At 40.3% G+C, this 15,240-nt stretch overlaps 1 protein-coding gene across 1 annotated transcript in view; it reads left to right on the top strand.

The window, feature by feature from the left end:
* The window catches only part of LOC134208742 (uncharacterized), a 44,498-nt gene extending 40,590 nt beyond the window's left edge, over positions 1 to 3,908 (top strand). The window contains exons 2-4 of the mRNA XM_062684622.1: positions 2,925 to 3,025; positions 3,084 to 3,383; positions 3,441 to 3,908. Coding sequence (XP_062540606.1) covers positions 2,987 to 3,025; positions 3,084 to 3,383; positions 3,441 to 3,884 — 783 coding nt within the window. The 5' untranslated portion in view covers positions 2,925 to 2,986 and the 3' untranslated portion in view covers positions 3,885 to 3,908. The remainder of the gene's footprint in view (positions 1 to 2,924; positions 3,026 to 3,083; positions 3,384 to 3,440) is intronic.
* The last annotated feature ends 11,332 nt before the right edge of the window (positions 3,909 to 15,240 follow it).

The following is a 15,240-nucleotide window of genomic DNA, read 5'->3' as shown; positions in this document are numbered from 1 at the left end:
GTTGAGTTATTAACGAAGTTATGATTCTCAGCGCGTGATATTTTGGTAAAATGAAAATATTTATTTTCAAATCGAAATAATGATAGCTGCATCTATGATTGTACTGCATTCGAATTGAAAGGCGATACTTTGAATATGTAAAGTAATTTTGCTGTAAGAACATGAGAAAATAAAAGCCGTTTTTCCCTTCCAACATCCACTTCGATTAATGTTTTGGATTTTTTTAAATATATTGCGATGATAATTTATACATTTAAAATACCATAAATGTGAAAGATTCTTCAATTCGTTCAATCCCAGGTTCGTTGTAACTGAATTTTCATAATTTTTGTTTCGTTTTCTACCAAAACGATCCGTACTGATGTTCCTTTCGCACTAAAAAAACCAAAAACTTCTTAAACCTATAGCAAATCTGCATCTTTCTTAAGTAGGTGTTCAGCTAATCCACTGATAGTAATTTTCACTCATTCTCACGAGAAGAGAATGTTCATTCACGCAGATTTTTGCCTAGAAATTATTTTTCGGGGAAGAAAAACCGGTCTTATGAGTGATAAATAACCAACTTCCAGTGGCGCAAATGTTTGATTTGCTCGCAGATTACGAAAAAAATTAAGAAAATTACGAAAAAAATTCTCCCTCGATCCAGAAGCGCTTAATTTTGTCTCATCGAAATTGCAACTGAAACTGAAAGTCACTTTTTGGTCACTTTTTATGCAACTGAAAGTCACTATTTGGTCCCTTTTTTCGTCAGCTTTGGTCACTAAAGTCACTATTTTGAGCGGCAATGGTCGCTACCAGCCCTGGATGGTTCGCCATTTCCCATATGAATAGGATTCATACTGAAACCGGGCCATCATTCACACGAGTTTCTTCAACATAAATTAACAAACTTTCATGGAATCCACATTTGTACACGATTCGTAACGAAAAAATAATTATTTTCGATAACATCCGAGACTGATAGAAGAAAAAAAATTATTTCATTAGGTTAATAACAAATCTAAGTTTTTTTTTAACTTTATTTATGTGCTAACAAATCTAAGTCTGGTACTGTCTTCTACGCGCGAAAGTAAGATAAAAGTTTATCGCCAAAAAATACAAAATAATTCCCAAAGATGTCTATGGCTAACTGAATGCAAAACATGTACTCTTAGTGTGCACACTACAATATTTTTCGAATTATTATTAATTCATCCATTTTCAAGAACTTCGTGTAAGTATTGGCCTGATCTCGACAAGAATTACTCATATCCAAAAACCACAACATGGACCTTAATCCAGATTAGTTTTTTTTTGTCTTTATTAGCGAGACTTTCAGCCCTAGGCTGGCTCGTCGTAATCTAAATTAGTCTGTTAATTCAGATATAAATAGATGTGTACGCACTTGACACATACATACTTGACGCATACAGTTTTACCTTTGCTGAGCATTCGAAAATTCTTCCCAATGACTATGGAACAGGGATAAATGAGGAACCCCAGCTAATAAGCATCTATGCAACTATTAAGTGCCAAACATGTATTAATTAATTTGAAAGTTTTGTCACAATGAGGGCATTTTATTTTTAAGGGTGATGATGATTTAAAATAGGAAGAACTAAGCTGGAGCGAAGCAGAAGCTTACTCTTATCGTAGTTTCCTGTTGAATACACTTTCATTACAAGGTAAAGGTGAATTAAATCTACAATCTATGTATCTCTTATCGTAATCTTATTAATCTTCCTGAATCAGCGTTAACGCGAAGAAAAAAACATACCATTCTGATATAGAATCCAAATCCATGCGATGGATAGCATCAGTCCATTACTTGGCTTCAGGTCGATTGCATTACGAAGCTTTAAATTATTAACAAATCATGAGTAAGTGTTCAAATTCATCGTGGTAAAAATTTGCTATTGATATTATTATTGAATTTGTAGAATTGCGTACAGCGCTTATCTTGATCGGATGTTGTTTGTTGCAAACGACCAGTAGCTTGCCATGCTCAAATCCGAAAACTCTAAAGGTTCCACTGCCAGGATCAGCGACACTCTACATAGCCTGCAGCAGTGGGATAACCGTTTTCCGGAAGTGCTCCAATGACCTACTGCTAGATCCCGAAACCAACAAGTGTGTCCATCCAGTGGAAACCGGTAGCTTGCGGCAAATAGTTCAATGCCCGGAGGATTTCGACCCGGCAGCGCCTGCGTTCATAATCCATCCAACGGATTGTACCCGATATTTCATTTGCGTGGGAGATTATGCACACGAGAACCAGTGCCCCCTTGGAACCAGGTTCAATCCGGATATAAACGTGTGCGATGTGGCCGAAAATGTTGACTGTTTCTAAAAGTGATATGTTTCAAATAGCAAAAAATATGCATTTGTATCACTTTCAATAAATATATTTACTCCCGAGATGCTTTAAGTGGTGTGATTTTCGTTTTATTTATCTATGGTATGGGCATTTTTGTGGTAAATTAAGACAAGCTGGGGTTTATTGGAAGTTGATTGAAATATTATGAGTTGACTCTTTCAGGTGGAAAATGAAAATCTATAGGAATAAATATCTTAAATCGAAATATGTAAATTTGATAATAAAATACGTTACTTATCTATTGTGTGCACCAGAATGGTTATGATTTTTACTTGCTTCGTTATTCAAACCGCCAGTATATGGTGGAATTGCCGATAATCAACCGGGAAACACATTTTCTTTTCTTTGGCTGCCGTACAAAAAACGTACTGATTTGTATAGTTCTCAAAGTTTAGTGTGGATTGCAAGTAATGCTACTCTAGCCGACAAAAGATGAATAATTGAGTAATTCTAGAACTTCTAACTGAAAGATTTAAAATGTGCCCATGTCATGTCTATAGAATAGTTTTCATCTTATGATGGCAAATATTTATCATCTAATCATTATGAATTCCTAATTTTCTTCCAGAATTTTCCTTCTACGTGACCATGGATTGAGTACTAAACAACAGCCGGACTTCTCATTCCACAATGTCAATCGAATCTGTTCTTCACAAACGCAACATTTTGGTATTTTTGGGCACAAGGTTGTGGACATTCTCATAATATATACTCTTTGCTTTTTCAGATCACCAATGGAAGCTCCACTCTTTCGCGCGAGCTATGCGAACAGTTGATTGAGATTTACAAGTGCAGAGTGGCACTAGTTTCGACTTTCAAGGATATAAACGTTCCAAATCCCCTACACTTTCACTGTGATGTAACCGATAGGCATCAGGTCAGGGAGCTGGCATCGAAGCTTAAAAACAGTGTTGGTACAGTCGAGCTGGTGATTCATCAAGAACGTGGCGATGGTGTTGGAACCACAACCGAGCAAGCGGAACGATTTGTCAATCAAACATCCAACGATGTTCTCGGATACGTCAATGTAATATGGCTTCGCAATATAAAAATACCTTTGTCATAATGTTCTACACATTTTCAGCTCCTTACATGTTTCGTTCCCGATATGCTAAGGCAAGGATCAGGACGAATTATTTCTATTAAAAACACCCAGAACAACGTTCAAACAGCAACAGCGTGTCAACCAGATTATGATGATCTCGTGGAAAGCATTTTCCGTTCACAGGAGAATTTGATTCCCAACAACGCTGCACGAGGACCCGAGTCTATTCGCTTCAGTACGATTTTCTATCAAAATCATAACCGCCATCAGCAGGCGAAGATATCCGCCAATCTGTCCTTGACTGAAAGTGAGATTGCACAACGCATTCTGAAGGGAATCGAATCGGAGAAGACAAACGTTCGGATCGATACACGACGCAATCTGTTCGAGTTCTGCTCCACTAACATCGTTCAGCTGGCCTCGTTCGGATTGGGGAAACTGCAGTTGAGGAAATCTCAGAAAATACCGATTAAAGTACAATAAAGATTATGTGATTTAAGTGTTGAATTATTATTTTTGACTTTCTCGTACGTTATCATTAAACTCCAAAAAAAAAAAAAAATTGGTGGCCCAAAATGTTATATATCAAATGACTCAACTCGACGGATTGATCAAATGTTAGTCCTTCTATATATAAATAATAAGAATGCCCATGTAGGAACATATTATAAAAATAATTAATAATGTAATGGGGCAATTATTTGTGCATATGAATGGATTAGAGGAAAACACAATACAAATTCTTTTGAAAACTCCAGCCTTAGTCATTTGCCCAATTGGGAGGCTAAAGTAATGAATATTCACCATCAGATATCAATACATCGGCTCGGGGCGCATGCTCCTGTTCATTTGGGAGATTTGTGCCGCAATGCACAGTGGGCCACGTCGTGAAATTAGGAGGAAAAAAATATTTTCACCATAATGATATTTTTTTAGGATCAAAGTGTCTTCAGCAAAGTCAAAGCTTATTATTTAAGCTTTATTTTGAAGTTTGTTGCAATAGGGTGGCCCCACTACATTTTGAGATAAAATTGTTAACTTCTATATTTCTAATTTTAGCATTGTACGATGTTCTAAAAAGTTGTTCCTTATTCAATTTTGAGGCACTTTGCTGAAGAAACCATTGTTGTACGTCGTTTGTATCATTTGTTATGATAATTTTAAATAATTATGTTAGGGTGATCCTAAAAATCAATATTTTGATTGTAACTTTTTAGTTTTAATTTTTATCGAACTGACGTCTTCTGCAAAGTTTTAGAGCATAAAAAATGCACGTTTTGGTTACATAACCAAGTAAATTATTGGTGGATTGCAGAGATATCACTGTTTTTCTTGAAAAAAATCCACGACGTGGCCCAATGTGCAATGTCGTGCAAATATCCGCCATCCTAGACTCGTCCATCACCCAGTTGCTGTTATCGGCATGGACATTGTACTGGTCGGCCAGCATGGCAGCATCGGTCCTCTACTCCGAGACCAACCGCCACACTAGCTGCTGGGCAGATGCACAATGGTTAAGATTCAGCTGTGCTACTTGCACGGCTTCTTCTTATTGGCTTCATCGAAAGTACAGGAAGGTCTACCCATAACGTGGTTACGGACTTGCATCTTGCTGGCACAGGTGAGGCACTTTGGTGCCTTATCACATACTTGTCCCTTGTGCCCTTCCTCACCACAGCGACGACACAAGTTGCTACGGTCTGGGCCCACACAGATTAAATTTTCACATTTTCAAACCCCCTCTCCTCTAGAAGACTGTCAAAGACTTTTCCAAAATACTTTCCTCTACCCTTGAAGTTTACGCCTCTAGCGCGCACCCCCCCTACCGCACTGCGATTTGATGGCAGAGACGGACGGACTCACTGAAGGCTCACATCCGCACCCAACGACCTCATCTCAATGCCGTCACCCAGGTCTTTCTGGGCCAACTTCTTGTAAGCCATATCCCGTTTGCTTGCGCTTGTGTGCATTTCCCACGCTGACTACTATGTTCTCCCTGTAGTAGGCTGTAATATATGTAGATGATCGTAGTAGACTTTTATATGCGTAATAAATCACTTTGACTTTTGCACCGGATCTGAAAGGACGTCTTTTAATTGTACGAGCGAATCCTTACAGTGGCGACGAGCCGAAACGGACCGGGGGAGGAAAATTTTTTCGTGAGGATCAGCGTGGAGTAAATTTTCAAGTTATCCTTAGCGAAACAGAAGTAAACTTGAAGCAACAAATTACAATACAGAAAAAAAAGAAATTATTAAAATGTCGAAGGTAATAAAATAAATATCTCTATTTTTTTACGAGATCGAAAGTTGATTGATTGTCAACTTAATGACTTCTATTGCTTATTAACAATATTCTAAGAAAAAAATAGATTATTAAAGAATTCCGTAACGTAGTTGGAAATTTAGAAATTTTGAGTATTGAATGCTGAAATGTAGGGGATGCTTCGAGTAATCCCAGCCCATTAAAGCATGTAATGAAATGATTCAGAAATTCAGTATAATTTCTGAGGAAAATGTAGGGAGCACTACGAGTGGCTCCAGTCCATTCTAATAAGTATAGAAATTTGGTAACTCAGTCTACTAAAAAAAAAGTATAAAATGTAGGGAACACTGCCAGTGCTTCCAGTCCATTATGAGTTGCAAATTCTGATGACAGCAGGATCGCGGAAAGAATCGCGGAGATTATCAAGAATAATCTCAGTTTGGAAAATAAGGGATAAATAATATCCTTTCACAGAAAACTGTTGTCATGGATACCAAAGAAATATTTTTGAAATTATTAAAATGAGTCCAAATCAATCAACAAGTCGATATTCCTAAAATAATATACATATTTGTTTATGTAAAAGTGGTTTCATGCATTAATGAATCAATTTTCGTAGCTGAGTTTCAACATATCGCCATTTGTTGAGATCGGTGATGGTTCGACAAGCTCTCGATGGGAAGAATGGAAGGATCAGTTCACAGCATATCTTTCATTGAAAGGAGTTGAGGACCATAATGAGATGTATAAAGCCCTCATGTGTTTCGGAGGTGCAGATGTCCGGAAAATAGGCAAAACAGTGTCGATGGATGAAAGTACTGTGATGGACAATCCGTATCGTGTAACAATAGAGGCGCTCGATAATTACTATTCACCTCGTATGTCACTGCGGTACGAGCGATTCAAATTCAGACAACTCCAATTCAACCCCAACGAGAAGCTTGATCAATTCCTTATTCGCTTACGGGCCCAAGCAGAGCTGTGTAACTTTGGAGACCAAAGTGAGAATATGATCATGGATCAAATAATATTTGCTACAACTGATGATAAATTGAGAGCAAAGTATCTCGAAGCTGATACTTCCCTCGATGATATGTTGAACATCGGAAGGACGTATGAATCAGTAAACAAGCAGGTATTAACATAAAAAAACATAAAAAAGGGAATTCTTTGAAAAAAATAATATTTCTATTGTTATTAAGGTTCAAGAGTTCCGTGGGAAATCAAATGTTTCAGCCGAATTAAACACCTTCAATAAAATGTTCAACAATCAATACAAGAAACCAAGCACGAAGTGTACCAGATGTCTTGGGAACCATATATCAAACGATCAGCATTGTCCCGCTAAAACCTCTCGCAACAACAAAATTGGGCACTTCGCACGTTGTTGCAGAGACAATCGAAAGCACCGGTTCAGCAACGTAAAAACTGTGGCCAACGGAATACACCAGAATACGGATAGGAAACCGAAATTCGTACGTGAGATCGACGATGTTACCAAAAATGTGGAGATTCGAGAATTATTCCATCTAGAAGGCAAACGAACGGTGATGGCTGATGTCGGTGGAGTCACTCTTCGCTTTATTATCGACACCGGAGCGGACGAAGACGTATTGAGCACGGACGATTGGACTACATTGAAACGCTTAGGTTTCAGAGCGTACGCCATCAAGAAAGGTAGTGATAAAATTTTCCGGGCATATGGTTCAACAACTCCTTTCACGGTGCTTGGAGAGGCAGAAATGCAAGTTTCGATTGACGGAGAATCCTGTGTTAGCACGTTTTTTGTCATCAAGGACGGCAGGTGCTCGCTGCTCTCTGGAAAAACAGCTGAAAAACTAGGCATAGTGAAGTTCCTACGTACGCTCACTCCTGAGGTGACCTGCATCAAAGGTAAATTTAGTATTATTTAACTTTATATGACGTGTATAATGCATAGTTTAATGAAAATACCCAGATATGTGTGCTTCGATAAAAATAGATAAGTCTATACCACCAGTCAGACAATCATATCGACGAATTCCAATTCCTCTAGAGGAGCTAACATTACTGAAACTAAAAGAATTAGAAGATCTTGACATAATTGAACGGGTGTTCGAAGCATCGGAATGGGTATCTCCCATGATTGTCAAACGTAAAAGTGCTACAGAAGTTCGAATTATTATAGATTTGCGTGAAGCAAATAAGGCAATCATTCGAGAAGTTCATCCATTGCCCACATTCGAACAAATGATTTGCCGGCTGAAAGGAAGCCATATAAAACAAGCATTTCACCAACTTTTGCTTCGAGAGGATTGTCGATATATTACAACTTTCACATCGCCGCTCGGATTAATGCGATATAAACGGCTCATGTTTGGCTTATCTGCCGCCCCGGAATTATTTCAAACATGTATCGGAACAATTTTGGCCGGTTTTCCATGGATAATAATATTCATAGATGACATTTTAATCCATGCACCTAATGAGGACATTCTCAAGGTATATTTCTTCAAATATGTTAAATATTTGAAGTTAACTTCTATTACTTCTATTATATTATGTCCTTCTAGCTAAGAACCGAACTGGTCAAAAATCGCTTGAAGGAATACAATGTTGTTCTGAACGATGCGAAAACCGTAGAATGTGTCACATCACTAGAATTTCTTGGTTACCATTTATCTGCACAGGGTGTAAAAGTGTCGGATGAGAAACTTGCTGCTATTACCAAGTTCCGTGAACCAAAAACGACGGAAGAAGTTAGAAGCTTCTTAGGACTAGTCACATTCGTAAATTCACATATACCGAACTTGTCTACCATAGCAAGCCCTCTGAACGCATTAGTAAAAAGGAGTGTAAATTTCAAATAGACAAATGTTCACCAGGAAGCTTTCGACAAACTTAAAGCGTCCCTAGCAAACAATGAAACCTTGTCGTTCTTTGATCCAAACATGGAAACTTTTGTTGTAACCTATGCGAGTCCAGTAGGATTGGGTGCAGAATTATTTCAGAAAAATGAAGATGGTATTGTAAAAATAATCGCGTATGCTTCCAAGACATTGTCTGAAATTGAACGAAGATATGCACAGACAGAACGTGAAGCTTTAGCTGTTGTTTGGGCACCAGAGAAGTTCCATTTCTACCTGTATGGAAAGTTCTTCTGGTTGATCACTGACAAGCCTTTAGTGTCAATATTTGGAGATAGAATCAAACCTTGCTCAAGAATAGAACGTTGGAAGCTTAGGTTAATGTCATATGATTACCGTGTGATATATAAGCCCGGTAAATTCAACATAGCAGATCCGTTATCACAATTATGTCAGGAAGGGACACTCTGTACAGAAAGTTATGATGAAGAATGTGAAAGGATTATTCGATTATTATCTAATGACATTAAGCCTATAGCTATCACATTACAGGAAATTATTGACGCAACAAAGAAAGACATTGAACTCACAGAACTGATGAAATGGATTCCATATCCACCAAGGAGATGGCCAAAACTCTCAATCGCTACAAATTGATTGTAAATGATCTTTCGTCGAATGGTGAAATAATTTTGAAAAATAGAAAATTATAATCCCAAGAAGCCTACAAATCAAAATTTTACAACTTGCTCATGAACCACATTTGGGAATTCAAGCAATGAAAAGGCGTCTCAGGGAAAAGGTTTGGTGGATTAGAATCGACACCATGGTCGAACAATATGTGAAAACATGCAAAGGATGTCAACTGGTATCTGAACCAAGTGTGGAACCTATAACACGCATTTGTATGCCAAGCAAGCCCTGGGTAAAATTAGCGTTGGACTTTATGGAAGTTACTAATGGAATTCATTTGTTGGTAGTCGTCGATTATTTTCCAGATATCCTGAAGTAGAAGTTATGACTACCACAACTGCAAAAGCTACTATTTATAAGTTACGCATAATATTCACTTATATCCAGAAGAGTTAGTGTGTGACAATGGACCACCTTTCGCATCTGAAGAATTCTCTGAATTTTGTACTACTAATGGAATCAACATTTTACATTCGATTCCTTATGCACCTTTTCAAAATGGGCTGGTAGAACGATATAACAGGACACTACTTAAAACAATAAAAATAAGTTTTGCCATGAACCGTGACTGGAAATCGGACTTGTAAGATTTTCTTCTAGCATACCGGAACACTCCCTATTCTACTACTAACGAAACTCCAGCCAAGTTACTTTTTGGTCGAAATTTGAAAGACAAGCTTCCAGACATAGTTAGCGCTGCAGGCAACGATTCAGTAAGAGAACTAGATTTTTCAAGAAAGGAGAAAGGAAAGAAGTATGCGGACCATAAGAGAAATGCCAAGTATTCAAAAATTGATGTTGGAGATCATGTAATTGTAAAAAATTTCATCAAACGTAATAAGTTAACTACAAATTTTTATCCACAACAACATGTTGTATTGAAAAGAGAAGGAACACGCTTACTTTTGGAAAATATGGCTACCGGTGTAAGGTCCGACAGACATGTAAATCACACAAAACTATTAATATGCAGCAACCCATTTGAACAATCACAAAGATTTACAGCCCTATCGACGATATTTTGAATTCAAAACCAAATACCACAAGAACATGAAGTATCGGATCAGAAGCAAATGTGTACTCGAGAGAATCGATGTTGTCGGAAGAATCGGAAACCAGAATACTTGGAAGATTATGTTCTTTATAAATGCAAGCGTATGAATTAATGTAAACAGATAATTTTGTTAAATTGTGTTTAACTATTAAAATGTCATAAAAATATTTTTAACGTAAAGGAGAGATGTAGTAGGCTGTAATATATGTAGATGATCGTAGTAGACTTTTATATGGGTAATAAATCACTTTGACTTTTGCACCGGATCTGAAAAGACGTCTTTTAATTGTATGAGCGAATCCTTACTCCAACGACTGAGAAATCACTGTTATACTGTAGTACATCAAACGGAATATTCTTGAAAACACCAATTGCAACCGAATGCTGGATGTTAGAGCCTATTTTAGAAGTCCACTTGTACCTTCCTCCGAGAAGCGATTCAAGGAGTCAGGTACGACCCGATTATACCCGAATCCAATGAACCACGACGGTCTGTGGTAAGTAAATAGCTCCAGATTTGGATAGTTGTTCCAATATCCGCTGATATTTCATTGGAGGCAAAGGTTGACTTCCAACGGACGGGTGGGGGTCGGATGGGTAGTGTGTAGGCTGTCTTGATCCGCTCCAGGGCTATTCAATATATCAGTAGTATTAATTGGTCAAAGGGAAACACCAGGCGATACGTTGGGTGGAGGGCGGAGGCTCTTCAGAGAAGGCTGGGGGTGCTTTGATCGACTGGGGCGCTATGTACTGACTGTTTTGGGTGTTTTCTAGAATCGATAATAGGGTCGGTAGCGGCAACTGGAATACATTGCTTGAATTAGCAGGACTTACAGCCCAGGCTGGAGCGCCTGGGACGCTGTGCTTGTTGGGACTTATTGCCCGGGTTGGTGTCCCCGGGGTGCCCTGCAACATGCCGAAAACAGTGGGACTTACCACCCGAGAAGGAGTGTTCGAGCTCAGAAAAGCCGGTTATACAAAAGCCAGCGTGATTCGTTGGCTATATCGGTGATTTTGATAATCTTGCTTCCCTCGTCGTCCATCGGGGTAGAAAGCGTCCTGAGCACACCTAGCTGGAGAAGTCCCCTCCTTCGGAGATGCAGTGACTTGAGATTTTGCGTTTAACTAGCTTGCAAGGGGGAAAGGTGTCCCTCTTCTATATATCCCCTCGTACCAAGAGGTGTTCCCCAGCTTCGGTGTGGGAGGAACGTCCGCACTGAGGGGGTCCCGACTACTAGGGGTTTTGGACAGGCTAATCGAACGTCGAGCCCTATCCAAAGGTTCCATTTAGGGTTCTCGGTTCCGGTTCTGAGGCGCCCCGACTATTCAAATAAAGGCAGCGGCACATGTACTGCAGTAGCATCACAGAGAACAGACATGGAGGCTCGAACAAAATTTCTTGCAAAACATGTGTAAACAAACACACCGAACCTCAACGCCATCGACGTCGACATTGCAACTCACAATCTTATTTTGACAACACGATGGCGCTGGTATGCTCTTGCGTGCATAACGACACTAGCGCACAGTGGCATTTTTTGATGACGCTAGCGCTGATTATGCACGGGATAACGGCGACATTCCAAAGTTATTCAAAATGAACAGTAAAAAGTTATCACAACATGGCGAGTGCAGCTTCAACGTCTGTTCTCTGTGGTAGCATGTAGTAGATGTTTTTCGCTGAGGTGAATAGAACACGTCCTTACCTGAAGGAGTCTTGGCATTTTCATCATGCATTGTCTGGGGAGCGGTCACTATTTGAATTAGTTTCAGATGGTAGAATACTGAAAACCTGTTTGTTGGCTTGAGGATGGAGGAACTCATCGGTTTGAGCATGAACATGAGCAATTCGTAGTTGCTACTCCGTGATTGACTAGAACTTGCGAAATTGTACAGAGAACACAATGAATGGGGCTTGGGATTAGGTACCCATTCTCAATGTACACTAGGGTGGCTCAAATTAGTATGGGAAAAACTTTTTTCAATTTTTTTGATGGGCCGCCCTCTTATTCGGTTCTATTCGATGCCCTGATGCTCTGGACAAAATTTCAGCCAAATCGGTCAACGTTTGGGCGGTGCTAAACTCGTTGGAAGTTTATATGGAAAAATGTATGCAGAAACATCCTAAAACAGTGATTTGCAGTTGGAAGGCACAATTTACTATCAAGAACCATGATACTCATTCAGTTCTTGTAGAATTAAATACAGAATGTTATGCAGAAAACCGCGAGAAGATTAGAGTTTGCCCGGCTAAGTTATTAGCATTTCTCTGAAATGGGGTTTGAGCAAATTTCGTTTCTTTTACCTTTGAAAAGAAATAAATTCACCCCTACAACACTCCAGTAAAATGCTAATATCTTTGCGTAATAAACTCTAATCTTCTCGCGGTTTTCAGCATAACATTCTGTATTTAATTCTACAAGAACTGAATGAGTATCATGGTTCTTGATAGTAAATTGTGCCTTCCAACTGCAAATCACTGTTTTAGGATGTTTCTGCATACATTTTTCCATATAAACTTCCAACGAGTTTAGCACCGCCCAAACGTTGACCGATTTGGCTGAAATTTTGTCCAGAGCATCAGGGCATCAAAAAGAACCGAATAAGAGGGCGGCCCATCAAAAAATTTGAAAAAGTGTTTTTTGAGCCACCCTAATGTACACGTTTCGGGAGCTCAAATATTTAAAGTCAATAACGGCGCCGGCCACGTCCTTACGGTCATATAGGAGTGGAAGGATTGTTAGTCCAACTCTCGTTGCTACTAGAGATCAAGTATACCTCTGCATCTCCACGATTGTCTTGGGATAGGATATCGTTTTAGTTACAAAGGATAATTTATCTGGATTCACTTTGGTAAGCGATGCGATCTATGGGATGGGAAATAACACTAATACGAGTTAAAAGTTAAAACATACACGCCCGGTGGCATATGAAAACTGAGGAGATTCGCGTTTTGGACGACCGCACGGAAGCGTAGCACTCTGTACTCACTTGCTCGATGGCTACAGCAAACTATTGAAGAACGCGCTTTTTTCGACCACGCGCGACATGCGCATGAGCCACCGAACACAAAATAGATATTTTATTTCTTTCCCGACGACTAAAACACGCACTTCACTTACTTGTTCGATGGCTACTCTTATTACCGGCCGCCTAATGCAGAACACAATATTTCGGCTGATCGCGCGATCGTTCTGCTGTCCGAAACAAGAGAAATCACGCACCTGACTGATCAGCTTTATTACCGGCCGCGTAATCTGTTGGCTTGATAATGGGGGAACTCATCGGTTTGTGGCAAAACTCGGCTTCGGGGGGAAGCAACTCTGCTGTCCCGTCCGTAGCATTTTCAGCTGTTCATTATCCATCCTAAGCGCCAGAACCTCAAGGCGGAGAAATTCCAGGATCTTTCGCATGGTTCGCATTTCAGTTAGCAAGGCAGAAACATCATCAGCTGCAGATGCTGGCTGAATCGACAGGTGTGTTTTCTGGACCGTACAGCATTGTTTTTTAAAATACTGATATAAGTCATAAACAGTATAAAAAAGCAAACCAACCGATCCCGTACATTCATCGCAAGCACAGACATCATAATCGTCGCGTTGGCGTTATTTTCTCCCGGCCGGACCCGTCATGAGAGATAATGCGGGCAATCCGGTCGCGAATAAAACGCAAAAGTGTCCATCGAAGGCGGTTGCTTCAGACGACGGAAGTGAAAAGCTTCTAGTACTCCTCGTTCAAGAATGGTGATGCCGGCAATCCGCCGGGTACCACGAAAAAAAGGAATAAGTAACAGCCTCTGTTCCACGATAAATCACCAGAGCAGAAGGAGAAGTTTCCGCCGATTTTCAGAAAAGATGACCTGTCGGACTTTCGCCCGACCTCCGGAAACTGATCACCCGGGGCCTAAAGTGCATCTTTCGACTTTGCGAAACGATTCCAGTTTTACACTACTGAGGAAAAGCACTGGGCTACCATGAAGGCCTGCCCGAAACACGCGGAGTTCTGCGAATCCGCAAGAAAGCTTCCTCAAGAAATCGTCTAGCCCTAAGCTCGCCTCCATTGCTCGACAAGCGAAACTTTCTGACAATCCCGCCCCGCGGCGACCGACCGGTCCTTTCGCCGCTGCAACCGCAAAGAAGACTCGCAGTTTCTGCTGTGTCGGTCCCACCGGAAGTCAAGGCAAGCAAAGCAACATCCATTCCGTCCACCAGCGAACACCCCGGAGCAGCTGGCTCCGATATTCAGTCAACTTGGGGCTCGGCTTCTAAGCTGCAAATCCCGATTTGACCAGATCTACGCTCTCGGGGTTTTCGTCGTTAAAAATGGCTTCTGGTGAACAGTAACGCTTGCTCGCTCAAGAGGATAATCTTCGAGCTCAGCGAATTCCTTCAGGTGAAGGAGATTGACGCGGCTTTTATCACAGTAACCCACCTGTAGCCCGAGGTAAGTGCAACTATTCCGGGTTTTAGGCTGTTGACGTTCAATCGTCTTGCGGACCAATATTGCCTGCCGCTTGCTGCTGGACTTCAAGCTAAAAATTATCGTAACCGTTGGAGTGGAAGTCACCACCAAGTCAAATGGGGTCGGTTTCAATGGTGCGTGGACGAGAATATCGACTTCCAGCGGCATCCGGTGTCATCCGAAAACATCCACGAGCAGCTGTTCGCAACACCCTAACCACTGATACACTCACCAAAGAGTTGATCCGTCTACGAAATGTCACTCACAGGCAGTACCAACGGACTGAGCTGCCTATGTTTAAGACCCAGTGCAATAGCATGACCAAAATTATCCAGACCAGAATGGTGGACCTCAGAAATAGTGTGAAACTCCCCCTTTTTCTAATCGACAACAATCAATAGCCAGGCCAGACCAGGACACAAGAGACTCTCCGGCAATCCCAGGGTCGGCTAACTACTGGGTAATCAAGGGTTTTTCGCGGTAAACAAAAACTAACAACACAGAACTTTCACTTTACTTG

This window comes from Armigeres subalbatus, chromosome 1 (genome assembly GCF_024139115.2).
Source record: "Armigeres subalbatus isolate Guangzhou_Male chromosome 1, GZ_Asu_2, whole genome shotgun sequence".
NCBI classification, from domain to species: domain Eukaryota; kingdom Metazoa; phylum Arthropoda; class Insecta; order Diptera; family Culicidae; genus Armigeres; species Armigeres subalbatus.
Note: the sequence above shows the minus strand (reverse complement) of the source record. Positions and strands in the feature narration are given on the sequence as shown.